At 50.7% G+C, this 23,814-nt stretch overlaps 1 protein-coding gene across 3 annotated transcripts in view; it reads right to left on the bottom strand.

The window, feature by feature from the left end:
• The window catches only part of Dnmt3a (DNA methyltransferase 3 alpha), a 116,637-nt gene that overhangs the window by 78,569 nt on the left and 14,254 nt on the right, over positions 1-23,814 (bottom strand). For 2 of the 3 annotated variants that reach the window (XM_070025150.1, XM_070025149.1), the window contains exon 2: positions 6,799-7,049. In XM_070025150.1, the coding sequence (XP_069881251.1) occupies positions 6,799-6,861 (63 nt within the window). In that variant the 5' untranslated portion in view covers positions 6,862-7,049. Of the gene's footprint in view, positions 1-6,798; positions 7,050-7,193; positions 7,210-23,814 lie in introns of those variants that run through there. The other variant, XM_070025151.1, reaches the window with a different exon arrangement.

Below are 23,814 nucleotides of genomic sequence, written 5' to 3' on the forward strand. Positions count from 1 at the left end.
TCTTAATGATCCCTCTGAGTCCCTTACAGTGCCTGGATACTTGCATACAGCAGATGATTCATAAGTACTAAGACTGAAAATGGTTGGGCCTGCTTCCCCAGGCCCTCCTCAGGGCCTCCGGCCTGCCTTCACCAGCCGAGCCATCAACCTTTTCAGGCCCTTACCCACTTCTGAAATGAAGACAAAGGCACAGCAGGCTGATTCTCATCCCCACTGCCAGGCCAAGCTCAGGGGTGGACATAAAAAAACAACTGAGCACCTCCTGTGTAGTGGACACAAAGGCCAGCAAACAAAATTTAGTCTAGAGGGAGAGACATGTGGAAAAGCTACAGCTGATGCCATGCTCAGGGCTAGTGTGGAGCATGCCCACTGCCCTGTGGGCGGCAAGCTCTCTGGGCACCGAGCCTACTCCTGTCTGCTCCAGTAGCCCACCCTGACTACACTGCTGGCTTCACAGAGAGGAAGAGTGTAGATAAAAATTCTCTAGCCAAGCCGGGCGCTGGTGGTTCACGCCTGTAATCCTAGCTACTCAGGAGGCTGAGATCTGAGGATCGTGGTTCAAAGCCAGCCCGGGCAGGAGAGACCGTGAGACTCTTATCTCCAATAAACCACCAGAAAACCGGAAGTGGCGCTGTAGCTAAAGTGGTAGAGCGCTCGCCTTGAGCTGAAGAGCTGAGGGACAGCGCTCAGGCCCAGAGTTCAAGCCCCATGACCGACCCCCCCAAAAAAAAAAAAAAAAAAAAAAAAAATTCTCTAGCCACACGACTGTAGTCAAGTTCCCAACTTCTTTAAGCCCGGGTTCCTCCTCTGTAAAATGGGATAATGACAGCAGTCACCTCCTGCATTGAGGTGAGCATTAAAGGAGCTCACTGCTCTGCAAGCCCTTCTGCCTGGCACATGTGAAGGTGGACAGGAAATACCCCTCATTGCCCTGGGGCTCTCGCAGAGGCAGCTAGTGGGCAGGACCATGCTTCCTGGGCCCAGCTCAGGGCTGCCTGAGAGGAAAGGCCTGTTTCCGAACTGTCTAGGACACCACTCCAGCTCCAGCTCCTTTATAAGCAGCTGAGTCCAACTTCCCACCCCTCTCCTATCTTTACCCCCCACCTTACCCCATGACGTGGTTCCAAGAAACCCCCATCTTCTCCACTGGGCCAGGTTCAAACCTGCAGCCATTCAGAGCAGGATTAATGGTCCCAGCCCTAGCCTCTCATGCAGACCCTCAGAGGCCCCCACAGCTCCTGCCTGCAGCAGGAGCACAGGGCACAGGGACCTCAGGCCTCTTGGATCTTAGGACCGAAGAGAAAAGCTTCCTCTACCAGCTGGCTTCCAAGTGGCCTCCAAACCACACCAGGACACCCTCCCTGGGCTTCTCCCAGACCTGCAATACGAGGGGCTGCAGTGGCCTGGACCCTAGAGGTGCAGGCACAGAGGAAGGTAGGTGGGCAGAGAGGCAGGCAGATAGACAGATAGGTAAGTGGTGGGCCATTTATTAAAATAAAGCACACAGCTAACTTCTTACATACCAGATCCCTGAATTCTGACAAGCACCATCTCTTTTAAACCTCTCAGGCCCATCAGGGGTCATTCTGTGCTGGGCACTCACACTGCTGAGTCACCGGAGTGCAGATTCAAAGGCAGGTCTGTCTCCAGAGCCCAGCTGACCGCACCCAAGACCATATTGACTGCATGGCTAACTGCACTTGACATCTGACGACAAAACAACATCTAACTGAGAGAGTTTCCAACAATCTGAAGCCCCAAAGCCATGGTCTGGGTCAGCTTGGGTGGGCTGGGCATGCCTGAGCGCCTGTCAGCTGCCCTGCCACTGTGTGCTCTGTGCTCCCAGAGTGCACAGGGAGAAGCACTTCCTCTGTAACTTCTCAAATGTCCTTTAAAGGATTCTCTTTAGCCGGCATCAGTGGCTCACGCCTGTAATCCTAGCTACTCAGGAGGCTGAGATCTGAAGATCACAGTTCAAAGCCAGCCCAAGCACAAAAGTCCATGAGACTGTTATCTCCAATAAACCACTCAGAAAACCGGAAGTGGTGCTGTGGCTCAAGTAATAGAGCACTAGCCTTGAGCTGAAGAGCTGAGGGATAGCGCCCAGGCCCAGAGTTCAAGACCCACATCGACAAAAAAAAAAGAAAAGAAAAGAAAAGAAAAGAAAAGAAAGAAAGAAAGAAAGAAAGAAAGAAAGAAAGAAAGAAAGAAAGAAAGAAAGAAAGAAAGAAAAAAGGATTCTCTTTAAATGATTCTACAGTGACTAGCCAGTGCTAAGTGCCCATGTGGGGACATGTGAGTGCAGTAGGCAGAGTGCTCCCTGGAATGTTATATGTTCCTGAATCCTGTGAGGAACTCATCCAAGGATGCCCTTGAGCTTATGGGCCAGCACAGAGGAAGTACTCAGAGCTCAAGGGAGACCAGCACTTGCCAGGCCTCTGGGCTGGGTTTGGAGGGTAGAGCAAAGGGGAAGGGAAGGAAGGGGAGGGGAAGGGAGGGAGGGAAAGGGAAGGGACCCAGGCCTGGCCAGAGGCACAGAGTACATATACGCAGACATACACTTACACACACACACACACACACACACACACACACACACACACACACACACACACTGGCCAGCACAAATCTCTCTGCTGAAGCACAGGGCTATGTGAAAGCTCCCCCCCCCCCCCCCCCCCCCGCCCCAGCCTATCCTTTACTAGATCTCCTAGGAAAGTCATTCAGTTCCTCCAGCAGATTTGTGGAGCCCTATTATGAGCCATGTGTATGGAAAGGCATCTAAATCTGAAAAAAGGAAGGGAGGGATGGAGGGAGGAAGAGAAGAAAAAAGAAGCAATGTGTCGAAGAAGGAGGGAGGAAGGGCAAGAAGCCATGTCCACTGTAGTGCCTTCACTGAAGAGATCGATCGGTCTAGAGTGTGTGTGTGTGTGTGTGTGTGTGTGTGTGTGTGTGTGTACATCTGCAGTGGTCATGCTGGGATGAAGTGTGTGTGTGTGTGTGTGTGTGTGTGTGTGTGTGTACATCTGCAGTGGTCATGCTGGGATGAAGTGTGTGTGTGTGTGTGTGTGTGTGTGTGTGTGTGTGTGTGTGTGTGTGTGTGTGTGTGTACATCTGCAGTGGTCATGCTGGGATGAAGTGTCCTCAGCATCCATCCTGGGGCAAGAGCACTGTTACAGAGGACCAGGCTTTCAACCACCTCAGCTTTTGTCTAAATAAACACTTGTAAACGTGCAGCTGGGGAAACACGAGCAGGCCCACAGAGCATCATACTGGGAGGGCTCTTTACTCCATTCCTCTTCATGTGGGAGACAGACTAAAGAACACAGAAGCCAATAGTACAATCTGCCTAGGGTTCAACCCTTACACTACCACCTACTGGCTCTGTGACTTCAGGCAAGTGCCTTAACCTCTCTAAGCTTTGGTTTCGTCCTTACTAAGAAAGAACAATGAAAAACACCAGGACCTTAATTGGAAGAGTTCATAAAATAATATGTATATAATGTCCAACAGACAGTGTTCAATGAATGCCATCTTGACCATTGTTTCCAAGGCCAGAGGAAAGGGAATCATTGAGATGGGGGAGGGGATGTCGCCTGAGGCTCTTGGTCCCTCCTCCATTCCCTCTGTAAGTGTTTACCTCCCAGCGTACCCTTCCTCTGCCATGGCCACGTGTACCACCTGCCTGGTCCAGCCCCAGCCCCAGCCTCAGCCCCAGCACTCAGCCTCCCCATGCTGTGCTGTCCTGTCAGCTACATGAATGGCAGGAGGGAGGGGCTGTTGCTAGGCACCCTCACCCACAGATCACCCCTACCTATTCTGATCTTTGTACCCCACCTTCCTGACCCTGGCTCCATGCAGAGGTTTGAACCACTCCATTTTCCTCTCTATACTATCTATGGAGTCCTTCCTGAGCTCTAGGGTTTCACAGCAAGGAAAGAGTGACAATATCCCCTCCCCCCCATCAGTGGTCACTGGGGTTACCAGTGACAGAATCCCCTGGGAGCTGCTCAAGATATGGCTCCAGCAGGGTGTGATGTCACATGCCTGTAGATGCCCAGGCAGGAAGGCTGCAAATTCAAGGCCAGTCTAGGCTTCAGAGTAAGACCCTACCTAAAAAACAAACAAACAAAAAGGCACACAGTCCTGAGTTTCACAGTTCCAATGCCTTCTCAGTTATGGATGTGGCTGGGCTGAGGATCACACTTGATCACCACTGATCCACTGCAAGCCGTAATCCCAAGTGCAGTGAGGAAAGGGCTTTCCCAGAGAAATCAGGCCAAGGGCCACCAGAAACAGCCCAGCCTCAACTGGGGCCCAGAGCCTACAGGGCAAGGCTAGAAGAGCAGGTAAGGTGAGCTAGTGTCGCCAGCAGGTAACTACATCCCTACCCTGGGACTCATCAGACAGCTCCTTTGTGCCAGTTCCCCCTGTAGCTTCCTAGGCTGCACTGTCCTCTGCCTGCCCTGTCTGCAGCTAGGTAGTGTCCCTGCCCCAGGCCTGGCTTTCATTGATTGCAGGGCAGCTCCCTGGTACTACTGGAAACAGACTAGGGTGCTAGAGGTGTATCAGGTGAGCCAACATGCACACTACGGGTGTGGGTGGCTGGGGAGGAGGCCTGCTGGCCCTGGTCCTGGCATCACCACCTCTTCCAACACGAATATACGCTATCAGCTCTGGGATCTGGGCTGGGTGTGTGTTTGTTGCCCCTTGAGCCAGAGCAGTTACTATGGGTAGATAATAATAGTAGTCGTAATCCCTCATAATTGGACCAGACTTTGCTGTCTGCAGGGCACTTCTATGCCCGTGAGTCCATGCCTGTGACCTCATCTGACCTGCACTGCCGCCTGTACAACAGGCAAGGCTAGAGTTACTCTTCCCATTTTCCAGCTGAGCAAACACAGCCCAGATGGCCTGAAGTTACATTTCCAGAAAGAAGTTTCCTTGGGCTTGGGGCCTGGGCCTTCTGCATCCTTGTGCAGTGCTCCTTCTCTACTCTGACTCTCACAATCCAGAGCCTGACCTGTTGCTGGTGGAGGGGGTGTCACAGTGCAGTCACGGAGCGGGGAGTTTGTCCCAGCTATGGGAATGGCCGACTAGTAACCACCAGTGTGACAAGGTGACGGTGGGTAGCACCAGTAGGGATGTGGGACTCTAGGTAGGGAAGATCCAGAGAAAACCAGTCGTACAGGGAAACAAAGCCAGGAAGGAAGGGAAATCACTATGGCCTCAGGTACCACCAGACACACAAGAAGCTGCAGATGTCCTGGGCATGGTAGCCCCAGGTCTGAGTCTCTCCCTGATCAAGTCCTGAGCCAAGAGCAGCCCAGAAAACCTGTGGGCTAACCTGGACAGAAAGAAGGAGGCAGACTTGGAGCCGTAGGCATCCTGGACCAGGGCCCAGGCACAGGGTGCTCAGCGTGCTCTGCCCACTGTGTCCGCTCCTCACCCTCCCTCACAGGCTGGACTCTGTGCACACCTGGGATGGGTGGCCATTCACAGTAGGACTCCACACGGGACCTGGGGAAGGGCTCAGATCCAGGAGGTGAGGGAGGCTCTTGTCTGTATCTACCACTGTGTGGCTGTGCTTTGAGTCCCCTGCTGAAAACCAGGGCCATCTGTCTTACCCCATTTGTCTCAGGGTGTTCCCAAGACAAATGGAACAATGGGTGGAAGGTACCCAGAACACAGAGACCTGCTCCAAGAAGGAGCGGGCTGGGAAAGAAGCTGAGCATCTGGAGGGCTTCTAAGGGCCGTGCCGTAAGGTCCGTGGCATGGAGTGGGGCGCCACAGCACTCAGGGCCCTGGTGTCTGCTGAACACCCTGGTCTCATGAACAGGCTCTGCTCTCCCAGACAAGGCAGTACCTCACCCCTCCCAGGGCTGGGGTGGGGAGACAGGGACTGCAGAGAGTGCTGTCACAGCTTCCGTGGGAGCTGACTCCTCCTTCAGAGGGAAACAGAGTCCAAGTGCTGGAGTTAGAGGCAGCTCTCCCTATGGGTGGTCCTAGCTTGGAAGGTCCTCAGGTAGCATTTAGGGACCTAAAGGGATTCCCACCATCTGATAAAATCCCTTTTGAGGGACGTAAGCCCAATTAGAAGTTTGGCTGAAGGGTGAAGAGCTCACTTCTCAAGGGGGCATCAAAGATGATGCAGAGGTCTCTGGGAGCCTGGAGCGGAGGGCGGAGTGTCACCCTCTCCAAGGGCCCCCAGTGCCTGTGGCCTGGCCCTAAGCACCAAAAGCAGCAGGTAGCTGTGTGTGTGTGTGTGTGTGCGTGTGTGTGTGTGCGTGTGTGTGTGTGTGTGTGTGTGTGTGAGATGGGCCGATCACTGCATGGCTTTAGCACCCCAGGGGTGTGTGTGTGTGCGTGCGCACGCGTGTGTATGTGTGTGTGTGTGTGTGTGTGTGTGTGTGTGTGATGGGCCGATCACTGCATGGCTTTAGCACCCCAGGAAGCTACCTGAACAGCAGGGAGACAGAGGCAGCGCTGAAACAAAGAAGGCCGACCCCTCCCATCTGCACAGACCCAGGGTCCAGCCTGTGCCAACAAACACCAAGGTAGTTTGAGTCAGGGTCCTGGAGCTGGACCTCTTGGCTCAAATTCCTGTTCCACCACCAGAGTTTACCATCTCTAGGTCTCTGCTTCTCTGTCACCAAAGTCAAGAAGCCAGAGGCATTCCACCAGCTTGGAGTGAGGGCAGAATGATGTGCCAGCCTCCCCCTCATTGTAAGAGTGGGACCCCCCCCCCCGTGACTCTCACCACAGGGTCCCGGAAGAGATGAGTGATGTGCTACTCACCTTTCTGTCTTCCTCTCGCTCGGCAGCGGAGCTGCTGGTGTCGCTGGGGCCGCCGGAGGGCATGGCGGGCAGCTGGGCGGTGGGAGGCAGGCTGGGGCTTTGCGGGGTGGAGAGGCTGCTAAGCTTCGGGGAAGGAATTATCGTGGTCTTTGTAAGCAAGAGTTAAAACTGAAACATAGATCCCCGTGTCAAGCCCTCTGGTGAGCTGCTGCCTCGTCTGTGTGGGGGTTTGGGCTCCCCAGTGGCTCCACCTGTGAGGAAGAAAAGCTGGTCAGTAGCGTGGAGCCCAGGACCCAGGGCCTCCCTGACCCAGGTCCCTCCAGGGGGTGAGTCCCCAGGACCAGACAGGCCAGGGAGGGCCTTCTCTCTGACCTCTCTCCTCCTCCCAGTCTCACCAGGGAGCGGGAGACTGAGGCAGGCACAGCTGGAGGCGATGACCGTCCCCAGAGCCTCCAAGTGCTGTGGCGAGGTGGGGGCCGCTTCTGGGACTTCCAGCCTCCTCCTGCTCCTCCCTTCTCTTCATTCACGGCTGTTCTTCCCTTTGAACACTTCCCACACCCTCCCTCCCGCCCCAGCCGGCCCCTGGGAAACCCCAGCCTCCCCCAGAGGCCCCCAGCCCAACTACATTTTCCTTCTAGTCTGTCCTCACCCGACCCCCCACCCCCACAGCACTCCTGCCACGTGGAGGAAGTGAGCCGCAGTCACAGGATGTAGTGAAATGAATGTCACCTTGCTTTTAGGACCAGAGCCTGGGCCCTGCAACGCAGCGGCAGAGGCCAGAACCCAGGTGGCCCTGGGCATCAGCCCCTTTGCTGGGCTCCAGGGCCCTGGCAGAGGGTGGGGGGCTGGGATGTTGAAGAAGGAGGCCAGCCCTGCTGTCCCCAACCCCAGAAATGACTTCATTCCCCTTCAGAACTGTTGGGCCTGAGTAGGTCCCCCACAAAACCGCCTAGCTGAATTTTAGGGGCTTTTCTTCTTCTCTGCTCCAGGTGGGGGCCAAGCCAGTGAAATCACAAAGCCTGTGCCTCCAGCCATGACTGGAGGGGGGGTTGCTGTATCACCCCCCCCCAGCAGGCAGTTCTCCAGATCCCACCCCCAGGGAGAGCGCCAAGCCCCTGCCTGAGTGTGAGCCTGCCTGGGAGGGGATTGGCAGAGGCAGGAAAGCAGGAGGCAGCTGGATCAGGCCCACCCACAACCGCCCGCCCATCCCCTTCCAGTTCCCCCTTTCTGCTTCCCTGCTCCCCTCCCTCCTGGGCTTTTCCTCCCTTCCCCCCGCCAGCTAGGGCTCCCTGGAAAACCAGGAGCCTGGAGACGGCACAGGGTAGGCCCTCCCCAGCACCAACCCAGTGGGGGGGGGGGGTAGGTGCCCCGCACTGGTTCTGCTCTGGGAAAAGCCAGGCTGAACCTTTGCTAGGCGGGACATCCTGAGGGCCAAGATAGGAAGAACCCAGAAATGAAAACCCCAGTCTGGCTCGAAGACTTGGAGCCTTACAACTGCCCCCAGAGAAGGCCCCAGATATGCTGCGTCTTATTTCCCACACCCCTCTGTATGGCCTCAGGCTGGGCTTAATGCAGGCAGGTCGTCCAGTACCTGAGAGGGTGGACACACAGTGAGAGGCTCCATGGCAGATACTGTGAGAGCGCATGACACACTTCTGCTGCTTTCCTAGTTTATAGCTAGAGCCTAAGGCTCAAATGGTTAGGGCCTGTCCAAGGAGTCAACTTGACTTCTTGACCCTGAAGCTTTTAAGGCATGGTTCACTCAGAAGCTAAGTGCCCCGCCCCACTCACACCATTCCACAGAAACCACCCTCCTGAACCCACCAGAGAACTCGTCCACCCAGAGCTCCAGATGGCTTCGTCCACTCTTGGGCAGTAATTTCTCCTCGGAGTCCAGCCCCTAATTGTGATAACAATCATCTGCAGTCATCCCAAATCAAAGCCTTCAGGAGGTAGAAGCCGACCAAAGCAGACTGGTTGGAAACAACATTCAACACAGAGCCAGCGGATTAGAGTTTGGGCCCTGATGGCCTTCTCTGGTCCTCTGGTTCCTCATCCGTACTTGAGGAGAGCCAGGCTGGCTGATCTCCACATTCTAGCTCTAATCTTCTAGCTCTGATCCGGCACACTGCAGAGAGCCCACAGGCCTGGGAGAGGGGGTATGCCAGACAGCCAAGGTATGTGTGAGGGTGATAGGCAGACAAAGCAGGGTTCCTTCAGGGGCCCCAGAAGAGGACACCAGGCACAAAAGTAAGCAGTAGGAGTTGGAGGTCCAGAGACACCTGGGGCACCTCCTCTGCCCCAGCAGCAGCGCTGAGAGGAGCCGTGGGAGAGGCAGGAAGCTGGCACAAGTAACAGAACAACTCAGGGCATTGACCTTGAAGGCAGACGCCCCGGAAGGGAAAGGGGAAATGTGTCTTCCTCCTCCCAGGCCCCTGATATCCAAACTATATACAGTGTCCATACAGAAAACAGCTGATCTGGGTCAATCCTGCTCCCTTTGTGTTGCCCAATGGTTCAGCAGTGTAAGTGGCCCTCAAAATTGCTCAGCAGCAACTAAAACCATCCAGTATGTGGCCAGGTGAGGCCATTCAACTCTACAGGCCTCATCCGGTGGCTGAAGTACCAGGCCTGGACACAGACTGGCCCTACCCGCCTTGAGAGTCCCATTATTCTCCCAGGGAATGGGCCACGGGAAGAAGCCTGTACCTGGGTCACTGCCTCAAGCCAGCAGCAGACGCCCACCATGTCTTATGGCCCTGCTGACCTCAGCACAAGAGAACCCTCCTTACTCAGGCTGAAGGCAAGGACACGAAATCCACCACCACAAAAGATCTTCACCAAGAACCCTACCGTTCTGACCAGCGTTTTTTATTTTTCCTGCCTGAAGCTTTTTCATGATGTTTAGAACAACGATGTACAAATGCTTAAAGGATACCATCATGAAAATGTCTTGCATCATCACCAATATGGAAAGCATCATTGCTACGTTGCTTATGAAGGTGCTGTGGAGGGCTGGGGTGTAGCTCGGTGGCCTTAATTTCTATCCTCAGCATCCCAAAACAAAACAAAACACCTATTGTGGACATGAGCTGGGATCGACCATGTACTGCATTTTACCACGTTCCTAACCCAGCAGCAAATATTTCAGCAGATGTAAGATCACAAGATTGGGCAGGACAGAAGAAGGGTCACTGTGAGGATGATTTGGGGATGTGGAAGGTTGACGATGAACAGCCCCATTTGAGATAAGAGTGTGAAAGCCAATTTCCAACCTGGTGCCTGCCACAGCACCAGATACTCTGGCCTAGGGGTGGAGAGGATGCCTGTGTGAAAACAAAAATGCTGATGAAGAAAGTGATGCCGAACCTACCTTCCCGGAGGTTCCTATTGCCTTGGGGGCAGAAAATAGGAGATGGCAGTGACCTGGCACGGCAGAGAGCAGACAGGCTCCCGCTGGGCTGGAGGACAGTGGGAGCCAGACCCTGCCACCTTTCTAGAGAGTCTCAGCAGTCCAAGAAGAAAGGCCTACGGATGCCAACACTGACACCAATACCCAAAAGGTTTGCTCAGGTCCACCAATGTGGGTCTGAAAGTTGACAAGCCCCCAATGTACAGAGCTTCCGATCAGCTTTTACTCCTTGTTCTTTTCTTTCATTTTGAGGCAGGGTCCCACCATGTGGGCCTCAGTCTCTCAACCTTTCTACCTCCATGTCCCAGGTGCTGGGATTACAGACATTCACCACCACGTCTAGACAGCCCCTAGTCTTTTTGTTTTCTGGGTTGTTTGTTTGTTTGCTTGTTTGTGGTTTTCTTTCCCCATAATACTAAGGTTTGAACTCAGGGACTCAACTTGTACCACAGAACACTACCAGCCTTAGTTCCTCGTTCTTAACCCAAAAAGAACAAGTAAGGACAACTACACATTCAAGGAAAGCCTCTAACTTGGAAAATACAGACCCGAACAAACAAACCAAACCCAAATCAAATCAAACCCAAACAAAACATAACAACAAAAAGAACAGGAGGTAACAGACTTCATGCACAGAGAATGTGATAGCATGTCAACGGAACAAAAATACGATGATATGAAACAAGAATAGTCAGAGAACAATTTTTTAGAAATAAAAGTCATGCTAGTAGAAGTACCAAACTCATTGGACAACTGGCAACAGAACTATGGGATGAGAGTTGGGAAGGTGGCTCAGTGGTAGAGCGCTTGCCTTGCATGCATGAGGCCCTGGGTTCGATTCCTCAGTACCACATAAGCAAAAAGAAAAAAGCCAGAAGTGGTGCTATGGCTCAAGTGGTAGAGTGCTAGCCTTGAGCTGAAGAGCTAAGGGACAGTGCCCAGGCCCAGAGTTCAGGCCCCATGACAACCCCCCCAAAAAAAACCAAAGAGCTATGGGATGATTCAGAAGTTTCACTATCAAAGGAAATCAACATGCCCAAGAGACATCTGCATTCCCAGATTATTATTAGTGCTGATTATTGGAGTCCTAACCTTAATAGCTAAGGTAAGGAATCAACCTATCAAGGATGAATTTATATATATATATATATATATATATATATATATATATATGAATTTATATATATATATACACACATACACACAACAGAATATTACTCAGTCATAAAAAATTAAATATTGTCACCTGCAGCAACCTGAAGAGCCTAGAGGACATTAAGTGAAACATTACACATAGAAAAATAAACATCACATATAAAACGTTGACCTCTTAAAAGTAAAGAGTATGGGATGGGAGTGTGGCTTAGTGGTAGAGTGCTTGCCTAGCATGCATGAAGCTCTGGGTTCGATTCCTCAGTATCACATAAACAGAAAAAGCTGTTGTGCCTCAAGTGGTAGAGTGCTAGCCTTGAGCAAAAAGAAGCTCAGGGACAGTGCCCAGGCCCTGAGTTCAAGCCTCAGGACTTGCAAAAAAAAAAGAAAAAAAGAAAAGAAAAAGTAGCCTAGCAGTTACCTGAGGATTGGAAGATGACAGAGACAAGCTGGGTAACAGGTATAGGCTTGCCCATCTGCATAGGTGTTATAGGAAGAACAACAGATGGGAAAAAATTACCAATGAAACAATTACAGAGAACTTTCCAAAACTGACAGCCATAAGTTGCCTGACTGAAAAACTGTTCAGCCCCATTGATGAGAGCACCTTACACCAGGAATAGCGCTGTGAAATTTCAGAATACTTAGATAAACAAAAGGTTATAGCTGCTTCCAGAGAAGAGGGGAGGAAAATGATGTAAGAATAATCAGGAATCCGAATGGCTTCATACCAACCTTGCAAACAAGAAGACCAAAGACCAGTACCCTCAAAATTCTCAAGAAATTGCCAGGTGTCAGTGGCTCACACCTGTAATCCTAGCTACTCAGGAGGTTGAGATCTGAGGACTATGGTTCAAAGCCAGCCCAGGCAAGAAAGTCCATGAGACTTGTTTCCAATTAGTACCAAAAAGCTGGAAATAGCACTGTGGCTCAAAGTGGTAGAGCAATAGCATTGAGCCCAAAGGCTCCAGGGCAGTGTCCAGGCCCTAAGTTCAAGCCCCAGGACTGGCATATATATGGCATATATACATGGAAAAAAAAGTTCTTAAGGAACTAAACAAACTTGAATTCTCTGATTAGTCTTCTTTCTTTTTTTTCTTTTGGTCATGGAGTGGGAGAGCAGAAGGAAAACACATGTGCGAGGTCTTGTGCCCTGCTGTCAGAAAGCAGGGAAGATGTCCTCCAAGACCCAGGAGAACCAGCAGAAGAGGTAGCGAGGAAAAAGAGAAAGCTCCAGAGGGGCTCTAGGCACACTGCTCACCTAGACAGTGTGACTCCAGACTCAGGTGTCAGCTGTCACCATTGCCATGCAATGTGACCGCTTACGCTGCTATCTAAATCCAGTTGCAGAATGGCTATTGAAGGACATCTGTCTTCAGGATGTGCTCCAAGTAATGGGTTGAACTTAGCCCCTAAGAGGAAGAGACATAATAGCCAGAAAGCAGAGTATTCAACCAGCAGGCAAGGAACAAACTCATAGAACATCATTTACAACTTGCCACACTCCTAGAAAGCAGGGCACCCCAACGAAAGAAAACACATGACTCAAATAGTGGAACTGAAACGTTGTCACCTTCTGTGACTGTCCCAAATGGCAGTAAGTGGGGCAGAAGGAATTAGCAATAGGTACAGAGAAAACAAGGCACACTTCAGGAAAAAAGTGAAAAGAAACTACCAAACTATCACAGTATACTAGAAGACTCAGCTGTAACGGTGTAAACACATCATTGGTGTAACAAATGTAAATGTGTACATACATATGTATGCAAGCATCTATGTGTATACACACATATAAAAAATTTCTATGAACCACAAAATCAATGACTTGCAAACCAGATTTGTTATCTTGCAATTCGGCAAGTTGGAGATGATAGTGGTTTGCTTCACTAGGCTCATATCAAGGTTGCATTCTTCCAATTTCTTGCCTTTTCTGGCTTCTATAAGCTGCCTCTGTTCTTGGCTCATGGCCGCTTCCAACTCCAAAGGCAGTGAGGCCATTAAGTCACTCTCTCTCTCAGCTTCGGTTGTCTCTGACTCTGGCCTTCCTCTTTGACTTCTAGGGACTCTTGTGGTTACATAGCCCTCCCAGATAATCCAGGATAATCTCACCCCCCTGTTCTTAATCTAATCACGTCTACAAAGTCCCTTTGGCCATATAAAGTCATATATTCACAGCTTCAGGGGATTATGATGTAGCCATTAATGAGAGGCCATTATCCTGCCTATTATTTACTTATATACAAATACAAATACATGTACCAGCATGTGTGTATGTGCGCACGCCTGTGCATGTTGCACAGTTGCATGTATGTGCTAGTCCTGGGGTTCAAATTAAGGGCTTGGGCGCTACCCCTGATCTTACTCAAGGCTAGCACTCTACCAATTGAGCCACAGCTCCACTTCTAGCTTTTTGGTGGTTAACTGGAGATAAGAATCTCATGGACTCACAGTCCTCAGATCCCAGCTTTCCGAGTAGCTACAATTACAGGTATGAGCCGCTGGCACCTTGCATCAACATGAAAAATTATTACTATAAAAATTATTGTTACTATACAGGTGATGTGCAGAGGGGCTATAGTTACCTAAGTCATTACCATTTTTGAAAGACTATTAGAAGGGTGCTCTTAGTAGTAAGCTGACCATCAAAACTACTTAGGAGGATGGCTGGGGAGTCAAAAGGCTGGCCATGTAAGAATCTACTAAACAGGAAACCAGTGAAACACGTCTACAGAAAGGGGTCCAAAAGATGGGGATGCAAAGTTCCTAGAAGAAACAGTTATGAGGACTGAGGGTGGCTGCCCCCGGGAAGAGGCGGAAGCAAGAAGCAGCTTCTGAATTTTGTTAGATTTTAGGACTTTTGACTTCTTAGAGGGAATGGCATAGGGAAAAAAGGTTTATATCCCGCTGCAGCCTTCGGCAGTGTTTGGCTTCCACTTCCTCCTCTAGAAATGAGGATAGCTACAGCCATTCCCCCTTCTGTGAAACCGTCAGATCCACAGTGTCACCATCCACTCCTCACACCCTTGGAGTTCCATCAGCAGCTATAAGGGCGGTACCTCCTTCTCTGCCACCATGCCGCTCAGGAAATATTCAGTGCTCCAAGTGCATCCCTCCCTCCAAGCCCAGCCAGTCCCCCACCACAATGGACTCCCTCAACCCCACCTCAGGCCAACCCTCCCCACCCCAAGTCAAACCTCCTTCTGGAGCCTCAAGACCTTCCTATCCAGAGCTGGGTCCCTGGCCACTGTCCCCAATGCCATCCCCACCTTCCTTTCTAGGCCCTGGGGAGACCACCTCAAGTCTCAGCTCCTCCTTTGCTCCAAATATAGCCATCTAGGTTATCCTGTCATAGCCTCACCTTGCACGTCATCATCCTTGTCCATAATAAGTCCACCAGTCACCAAAACAATCGTAATATCCTCACCCCAGAGCCTCCGTCCACCTCCTGATCTCCAGTCCTCTAGGTGAAGTGCGGGTGAGGGGCCTCTCTGGAGAGTTGTGCTCCCACTGATCTCAGCCCTCAGCAACACCCTCCCACACATGGTAAGCATGTGACCTAGCAGAACCAATCAGTGTTTATGTGTGCATGTAGATCCTAGGGCTAGAACTCAGGACCTGGGAGCTGTTCCTTAGCAATTTTGCTCAAAGCTAGTTCTCTACCAATTGAGCCATACCTCCACTAATAGCATTTTTTTAAATCATTGTAGGGCTTGAACTCTGGGCTTGGGCACTATCCCTCAGCTCTTCAGCTCAAGGCTAGCACTCTACCACTTGAGCCACAGTGCCGGTTCTGGTTTTCTGGTGGTTTACTGAAGAGTCTCACTGACTTTCTGGCTCAGGGTAGCTTTGAACCATGATCGTCATATCTCAGCCACCTGAGTAGCTGGGATTACAGGTATGAGCCACTGGCACCCAGCTCACTAGCAGCATTTTTTGGTAGTTAAATGAGATAAGAGTCTTATAAGCTTCCCTGCCTGGGTTGGCTTCAAACCTGTGATCTTCAGATCTCATCTTCTTTTTTTTTTTTTTTATGCCGGTCGTGGGCCTGAACTCTGGGCCTAGGCACTGTCCCTCAGCTCTTCAGCTCAAGGCGAGCGCTCTACCGCTTGAGCCACAGCGCCACTTCCGGCTTTTTCTGTTTATGTGGTGCTGAGGAATCGAACCCAGGGCCTCAGGCATGCAAGGCAAGCACTCTACCACTGAGCCACCTTCCCAGCCCAGATCTCATCTTCTTATCCCATTCCTGGAAACCATCCTGTGCCACTGGCCTGACTGCCAAAAGTCCTCCTAAAGCACAACTGTGCCTCATTTTTCTCAGCTGTAAAATGGGGGAATGCTACTATTAGCCTTAGGGAGTTGTGGTAAGTATCAAAATGGAATTATTAAAAATGCTTACGAGAGAGCCTGGCACAGAGAAAACACTCAATAAAATTTAACGATTATTAGTCTGTGACTCATCCTCCCACAGATTCTCTGCTTTTTTCGGCTTCCTGGAGTGCCTCAAATGGCTGTTACTCACACAGGGACTGGTACCTGCTAAGATCTGGAAATGCACCCGCCTGTGAGCAGAGCCTCAGTGTCCCCATCTTGTGAATCCTCAACACTTCACCCCACACTTTGAAGTGGGTACTATTTTTGTCCCCATTTCCCAGATGACCCAATAGAGGTACAGGAGAGATCACACAGCTGCCCAAGGTGACAGCTAGTAAGAGGTGAAGCCAGGTACAAGCGCAGGTTCATCCCACGCAAAGGCCAGGCTTTCCACCCCATCCTGTCTGTCTCATAATCAGCTCGTGACTGCAGCAGACTCATTCACTTCACAGATTGGCCACAAAACCTTTCCTCATTGGTGTGACTGCAATGGGGCAGGAGAAGAGGTGGTAGGCACTAAAACAGCTTTTTTTTTTTTTGGTGCCAGGTCCCAGGGCTCACACCAAGGGCCTCTCTTACTTGGCTTTGTTTGCTCATGGTTGGAGAGCTACCACTTGAGCCACACCTCCAGACTGGCATTTTGCTGATTAATTGGAGATAAAACTCTTAAGGGCTTTTCTGCTAAGGCTAGCTTCAAACTGTGATTCTGTAGATCTCAGCTTTTGTATAGCTAAGATTATAGGCATAAACCATTGGCATCTAGCTGGCACCACAACTTTCTTTTTTTGGGGGGGGGGTCCAGTGTGGGGCCTGAACTCTGGGCCTGGGCCTCAGCTCTACAGCTCAAGGCTAGTGCTCTACCACTTGAGTCATAGCGCCACTTCTGCCTTTTTTTCTTTTTGCTTATGTGGTGCTGGGGAATCGAACCCAAGGCCTCATGCATGCAAGGCAAGTGCTCTACCACTGAGCCACCTTCCCAGCCCCATCCACAACTTTCTAATCATAGTATTTAATGCTCTTCCCAGTGCATGATTTGTTCATGCATCTACTTACAGTAGCAGCTACTGTTATCCATTTAACAGAAGAAGAAATGGAAGCAGAGAGAGGATAACTACATCTTCAAGATAGCACAGCTAGAACATCCCAGGGCAGAGGCTGAGAATGTAGCTTAGTGGTAGAGTGCTGCCTAGAATGCATGAAGTCCTGGGTTCAATTCCTCAGTATCACATAAACAGAAAAAAAAAACCAGAAGTGGTGCTGTGGCTCAAGTGGTACAGTGCTAGCCTTGAGCAAAAAGAAGCTGAGGGACAGCGCGTAGGCCTTGAGTTCAAGCCCCAGGACTGGCAAAAAAGAAAAAAAAAGCCCCAGGACAGGATTATGAGTTTGAAGGCCATCCACCTCCAGGGCTTCACAAACAGGGAGGTACAGGAAGCACACGAAGAGCAGCTCCACCATTGCTGATCTGTGCCAGGGTGACCCCAGCCGAGAGGCCGAGTTTCCTGTTTGAGCCGGAGAAGAAACACAGATGAGGAGAGCATCTGGTGCCCTTCTCTCACCTCATTACCTGCAGGGGGTGCAAGCTAAGGCCGGCAGAAGGCCGAAGGGGACGTCAGGATCCTGCAGAGGAAGATGTCTATCTCCCTGGGTCACGAGACTAAGGCTGGGTGAGGAGGGGCGGGGGAAGGTCTCAGTGCCACTTTAGGTGAGATGTGACCGTCATCCTGCTGCTCTTTCAGATGAATTGCTTACACTCACCCCACCAGCTGCCCACAGAACACCAAGAGCCACTGCGACAGGCTGCCCTGTCATCCTGTCCCCCCTTCAGAGCCCATCTGTCTAGCTCAGGAGCTACCATGTGATGACCTGTGGCTCTCACATCATTCCCGCCCTCCCCCCTCACCTCCCCCCGCCTCTGCCAGGAGCCACGGCAGTGCCAGCACCGGCACCCCCAGCAGGAGCGTCACGATCACTGCACACCTGCTGCCACAATGGCGGCCACAGGGGCAGGGCAGACTGAGTCATAGACTCCTCTGCTCACACTAACAGTTACCATGACGCAGCCTCAGAAGCAAAGGGAGAAGAAGAAGAAGAAGAAGAAAAAAAAGATTTGTACCCAAAATAGTCACTGGTTAAGGAGCTGAAATTATTCTCAGCCAAAATGGGCCACACAGACTTCCATGAAGGGACACCAATGGCTGCGTGGCGAACACAGGAGACGCCCACCTGGGCCATGTAGCTGTGGTGGTCAGAGAAGCCTCCTCTGGCCTGGGAGTCAGGGGCCTGGGTAGCCAGCCTGCAAAGCCACGTGTGCATCAGCCCTCCGGCTCCTGGTAGGCTCTGTGGCAGCCGCCAGCAAAGTCTGAAGCTACCCACCCTAGAAGGCAGTCCATGGCCACAGCTATGTGCTCTCTAGAATGTTCCACACATGCCATCTCCGGAGCCTCTTTCTCTCCCCTTGATCTTTGAAACCCTCTGAGGACACTAGTGAGCAGTCTTAGCCCCCTAAGGAAGAATGCTTCCTTCAGGGGACCCCAAAATGGTTCCACTGGAAGGTAAGACATCTGCCTGGAGTTCTTGACCACCCTGACCTCTGAGTCCATAGTCAGAAAAGTAGAATGACCTTGAACACAGTGCCTGGCAGTGAAATAACTGGTGCTGTTTCCTAAGGAGAAACTGGATTGTTGGTACACAGCAGGGCCCAGGAAGGAGACGTGGAACCCAGGAGATTGTCTCGGGTGGCTTTTAAGATCTTCCATGCCAAAGGCAGGGCCAAAGGGAAGCAACAATGACAACAATGCAGGACAACTGAGGTACAGATCCTTGGGGAATGGAGGTTTGAGCAGCTCATCTTGAGCCAATGGAGCACAGCCCACTGCAGCTCTCCTGGCAAGTGATAGGAGCAGGAAGCTAGATAGCCAGTGCAGCTCATGAAAAAAGGAGGATACAAGTACTTTAATGCTTCCACACATTTTCTACTCACTTGATGTATGAGCTGATTTGCATATATGATAACCACTATCTTTTCCCTCCTTTCCGTATAAGTTGGTGATGGTTAATTTCAAATTTTAGTTATTATTATTATTATTATTTTGGTCAGATCTGGGGCTTGAACTCTGGGCCTGGGCACTATTCCTGAGCTTCTTTGTGCTCAAGGCTAGTGCTCAACCACTTGAGCCAGAGTGTTACCTCCCTGCCTCGGGTTGGGTTCAAAACATAATCCTCAGATCTCAGCCTCCAGAGTAGCCAGGATTACAGGCATGAGCCATCAGCACCTGGATTTTTTTTTTTTTAATGCCAGTTCTGGGGCTTGAATTCAGGACCTGAGCTCTGTCCCTGATATTTCTTGCTCAAGGCTAGTGCTCTACTAGTTGAGTCACAGCTCTACTTCGAGCATTTTTTTGGTAGTTAACTGAAGAGAAGAATCTCAAGAAGGGCTGGGAAGGTAGCTCAGTGGTAGAGTGCTTGCCTTGCATGCCTGAGGCCCTGGGTTTGATTCCTCAGCACCACATAAGCAAAAAGAAAAAAGCCGGAAGTGGCACTGTGGCTCAAGTGGTAGAGCGCTAGCCTTGAGCTGAAGAGCTGAGGGACAGCGCCCAAGCCCAGAGTTCAGGCCCCACGACCGGACCCCCCAAAAAAAGAATCTCAGGAAGTGGGGCTTGGAATGTGGTTTAGTAGTACAGTGCTTGCCTAGCATGCAAGAATATCTGGGTTCGATTCCTCAGTACCACATAAATAGAAAGAGCTGAAAGAAGCATTGTGGCTCAAGTGGTTAAACAAAAAGAAGCATAGGGACAGTGCCCAGGCCCTGAGTTCAAGCCCCAGGACTGGCAAGGAAAAAAAAAGAAAAAGAATCTCAGGAAGCCAGGCACCAGTGGCTTAGGCCTGTAATCCTAGCTACTCAGAAGGCTGAGATCTGAGTATTATGGTTCCAAGCCAGCCCAGGTAAGAAAGTCTATGAGATTCTATCTTCGATTAACCACCAGAAAACTGTAAGTGATGCTGTGGCATAAAGTGGTAGAGCACTAGCCTTGAGTAAAAAAGCTCAGGGTCAGCATCCAGGCCCTGAGTTCAAGCCCAATGACTGACAAAAAGAAAAGTCTCCTGAATTGTTTGAACTATGAGCCTCAGATCTCAGCTTCCTGAGTATTTATGATTACAGGTGGAAGCCATTGGCACCGGGCACAGGATAGTCAGCGGGACTGTGACTGAACTGGAAAAGTTATTAATATAGCCAGAGACTCACATTGATTATTGGGGCTCCTCACTGGGGCACAGGCACAAGGTTGACAGACATATAGTTGTTTTGTTGTTGGAAAGATATTCAAATGAGTGTGGATGGAAGCTCTCTAGGCAAAGGAGTGGACTCTTAGAAATCTATTTGCCCTTCATTGCCTGCTCTGTGAAAATATAAATAGGCCTGTTAAATACTTCTCCTTTTCTGGCTGGCACAATGTTTAACTTTGCCAGTGGAGTGCACTGGAGAGGCACTGGGAGAGGGAGGCATCTCCAGCATCCAGTTCTACAGTATGCAGTCCCAGAGCTCCTGCTGCAATGCAGACAGCTTCTGCGGAGCCTGGCTCGAGTAGTGCGTGAGCAGTCCACAGTACCCCAAGTCAGCACCTCTCCCAGTGTGCCCCTTCAGGAGCTTAGGAACAGTGTGCTTCCAGCAAGACATCTCCCCAGGAATAGCTTTCCTTGGGGCCCCAAAGGATGGATTTCTAGCAGGTTCCAGAGTGTAGATTCTAGCAAGTCTGTCAACATGGCACCAATGACTTCCCCACCACCTAGAGAACATACGGCTATCCCCTCCCCATTAAGGTCTGACTCAGAGCCCCAGAGGACTCTTCCTTGGGCACCCTGTGGCAGTCACAGGGGTAGTACCTGTTCTCTCATCAGCTATTTCTGGACTCTTTGGAGTTCTTTTTTTTTTTTTTAAACTAATCAATCATCGTTATTCCAATCATATTGTAGTTAATAAGTCTTTACATTAAACCTCCTTGTTCAAACTGAGGATGTATAGCTCAATGGTAGGGTACATGCTAGCACATACCGATCCTGGATTCAATATTCAGCATCACAAACAAAACAACAACAACAAAATCCCACAAACACACAAACAACAACAAAAATCCACCATGTGATTCCTGTCTCCTGAATAGGTCCTGTCTAATACAGTTGCTCTTGGCTTCAAAGGGCCTTTTCCATCCTCAGAGGTCCTTGAGATCAATTGTGAGCCCTGCTAACTAATCACTCCTGTTTCAAGCACTCCCTCAACAATCAGGTCCACTACTGAACAGGAGTGAGCCCCGGCTTCCAGATGCTCAACAGCCAATGGACTCTGACACTCTGTGCTCCTGCTTTTCCCACCCTTGGACTCAGCAGCTGGGGGTCCAGGCCTGACTTGGAGTGGCTCCTACTGCTCTTTGGGGTTGTTTCCTGGCAGTTGCTCTCTGCCTTCAGGTATAGCCATGTTCCTGCTCTGGCCTTACGTGCCATCCCAGTAGATTGCCCACAGCACATTTCATGGGTGAATCGTACAGAATTCAAATTCTGCCTTAATAAAGTGGACCACGGTGTTTTCAGTCTTGCTATCCTTTCTTTTGTGATGACAATCAATGATTTCATACAGCAAAAATCTAAACTCTGGTCTGGTCTTATGCCAATGGCTGGCGACAGCAGCACGTTGAACTCCTGCTCTAGCCTTGCCCCCAAACTCCCCCAGCTGACCCATCCTTCCACATCCAGTCATTGCCCCCAACTGACACCCCTCGCCCCATACCCTGTTTGCTCATAGCCCTCTCTCCTCCAAAGGGAGGCCCCCTCTTGAGCCCCACAGCTCAGCCTCCTCTTGACCCTGACCTATCTTCTCCCTCCATCCTGCCTCTTTCTCCTTGGCCCTCTCAGGTGTCTTTTATATTTTCTGTGGGTGGTCACTGAGCATTTGCTGTATGTATGTATGTGTCTATTTCCTCAAACACCTGAGGTCAGAGTTCACATCTTGTACTTTCCTCGCCCATCCCCCCTGTGGACCACAGTTGGGGCTGCCTCCCCACTCTGTTTTAGGTGACTACTCCCAGCAGCTGTAACATCCTGTCCCGGTCCCCAGTGCTTAGAGTGACCCCTGCCTCCACAAGACACTGCACCAGTGGAAAGCCTTCTGTGGGAGCTCCGGGACCCCTGCCCACCATGCCCAGGCCAAGGTAGGCTTTTGTAGGCTTTCCTGCCAAGGTGAACAAAAAGCAGATCCCGAGGGTGTCAGGATGCCTGTGAACTGGTGTGTGTGTGTGTGTGTGTGTGTGTGTGTGTGTGTGTGTGTGTGTGTGATCTCTGCAGGCCTTAGAGGCTCAGTTTCACTTGCCCATGGCCACCCTCTCCCAGGATGCCCACAGACACGGGTCTCCCATCCCTCCTCTGTCCTTCTTCCTAGATGAACCCCAACCAGCCACCCAGAGCCTGAGACTACAGGCGGCGCTCAGCTCCTCCCCAGCCACTGTGGCAGGAAGGAGCCGCTGCTCTTAGAATTTCCCACGTGCTCTGGTCTGCTTCTCTCCAGCCCAAAGCATGCCATTGGTGGGTGGGGTCAAGAGAGGAGGAAGCTCCCCAGGATTTGGGATTTGGGCAGCTTTTCCTGGGACCACTGGCCCCTCCCCCAACAGCCCTGCTATGGCTTGTCCTCTTTTGCTAGACCACAGCACAGCCCCTGGCTGTGGGGCTCAGGTGTGGGCCTCAGTTCCTCAGTCTGTATTCCTCAATCTTAGGGCAAATGAAAAGCCCCAACTCATGAGTCTATTTTTTTTTTGGGGGGGGGGGCTCTGGTCGTGGGGCCTGAATTCTGGGCCTGGGCGCTGTCCCAGCATAAGGCTAGCACTCTACCACTTGAGCCACAGCACCACTTCCGGCTTTTTTCTTTTTGCTTATGTGGTACTGAGGAATCGAACCCAGGGCCTCATGCATGCAAGGCAAGCACTCTACCACTGAGCCACCTTCCCAGCCCTCATGAGTCTATTTTATAATTTGAGAAATCTGCATTAAGTATTTAGCACATGGAAGGTACTGGGGAGGGGGGAGCGGGGGGAGGATGGGAAGGGATGGGAAGGGGAAACAAAGGAGGAGGCTACAATGCTTGATAAGAAATGTACTCATGGGCTGGGATGTAGCTCAGTGGCAAAGCGCTTGCCTAGCAAGTGCAACGTCCTGGGTTCGATCCCCAGTACCAAAAAAGAAAAGACAAAAAAAATACAGTTAAAAAAAAAAAAAAGAAAAAAAGAAATGTACTCATTATCTTGCCCATGTAATTGTAACCCCTCTGTACAATATTTTCACAATAAAAAATAAATTAAAAAAGAAGAAATATTATGTGGCTGGGAGCTGATGGCTCATGCCTGTAATCCTAGCACTCAAGTTCAAAGCCAGCCTGAGCAGGAATGGCTGTGAGACTCTTATCTCCAATTAACCACCAGAAAAGCAGAAGTGGCTCAGTGGTAGAGCATTAGCTGTGAGCAGATTAGCTCCAGTGCCTAAGCCCTGAGTTCAACACCATGACTGACAAAAACAAAAAAGGAAGAAAGAAATAGGTGATTCAGGATAAAAAACCAGTAATGGGTCTTAGGAAACTTACACTCTGGCTTAAGACCATATCCACAGACTAGGGGTAGAGTACTTACCTAGCATGCACAAGGCTCTGGGTTCTACTCCCAGTACCAGACACACATACACAAAAGACTCCATCCAGGAGCACCTGGTGTTCAATCCTAGATGATTGTCACTCCCCAAGGCTGTGACTTTCCACCTGCCCTGTGGCCTGGGAAGTCTCTCCACAGCCACACAGCTGTGGAGCACAGATGTACACACATAGGTACACAGATGTATCCAGAGTCAGACAGACAAGAACAGATGCACATAGGGACAGAGATGTATACAGATCCACACATACAGATGTACAGAGAGAGAGAGATGCACACTAATGTATATATAGCCATCGACACACACATATCAACACACAGACACCCATGTGCAGAGATACACAGACACAAACATGAGATCAGACCCAGACACACACAGGCACAAAGACACAGAGACAC

The sequence above is a fragment of the Dipodomys merriami genome, unplaced genomic scaffold (assembly GCF_024711535.1).
Source record: "Dipodomys merriami isolate MVZ:Mamm:240054 unplaced genomic scaffold, mDipMer1.0.p SCAF_17, whole genome shotgun sequence".
Classification (NCBI taxonomy): Eukaryota; Metazoa; Chordata; class Mammalia; order Rodentia; family Heteromyidae; genus Dipodomys; species Dipodomys merriami.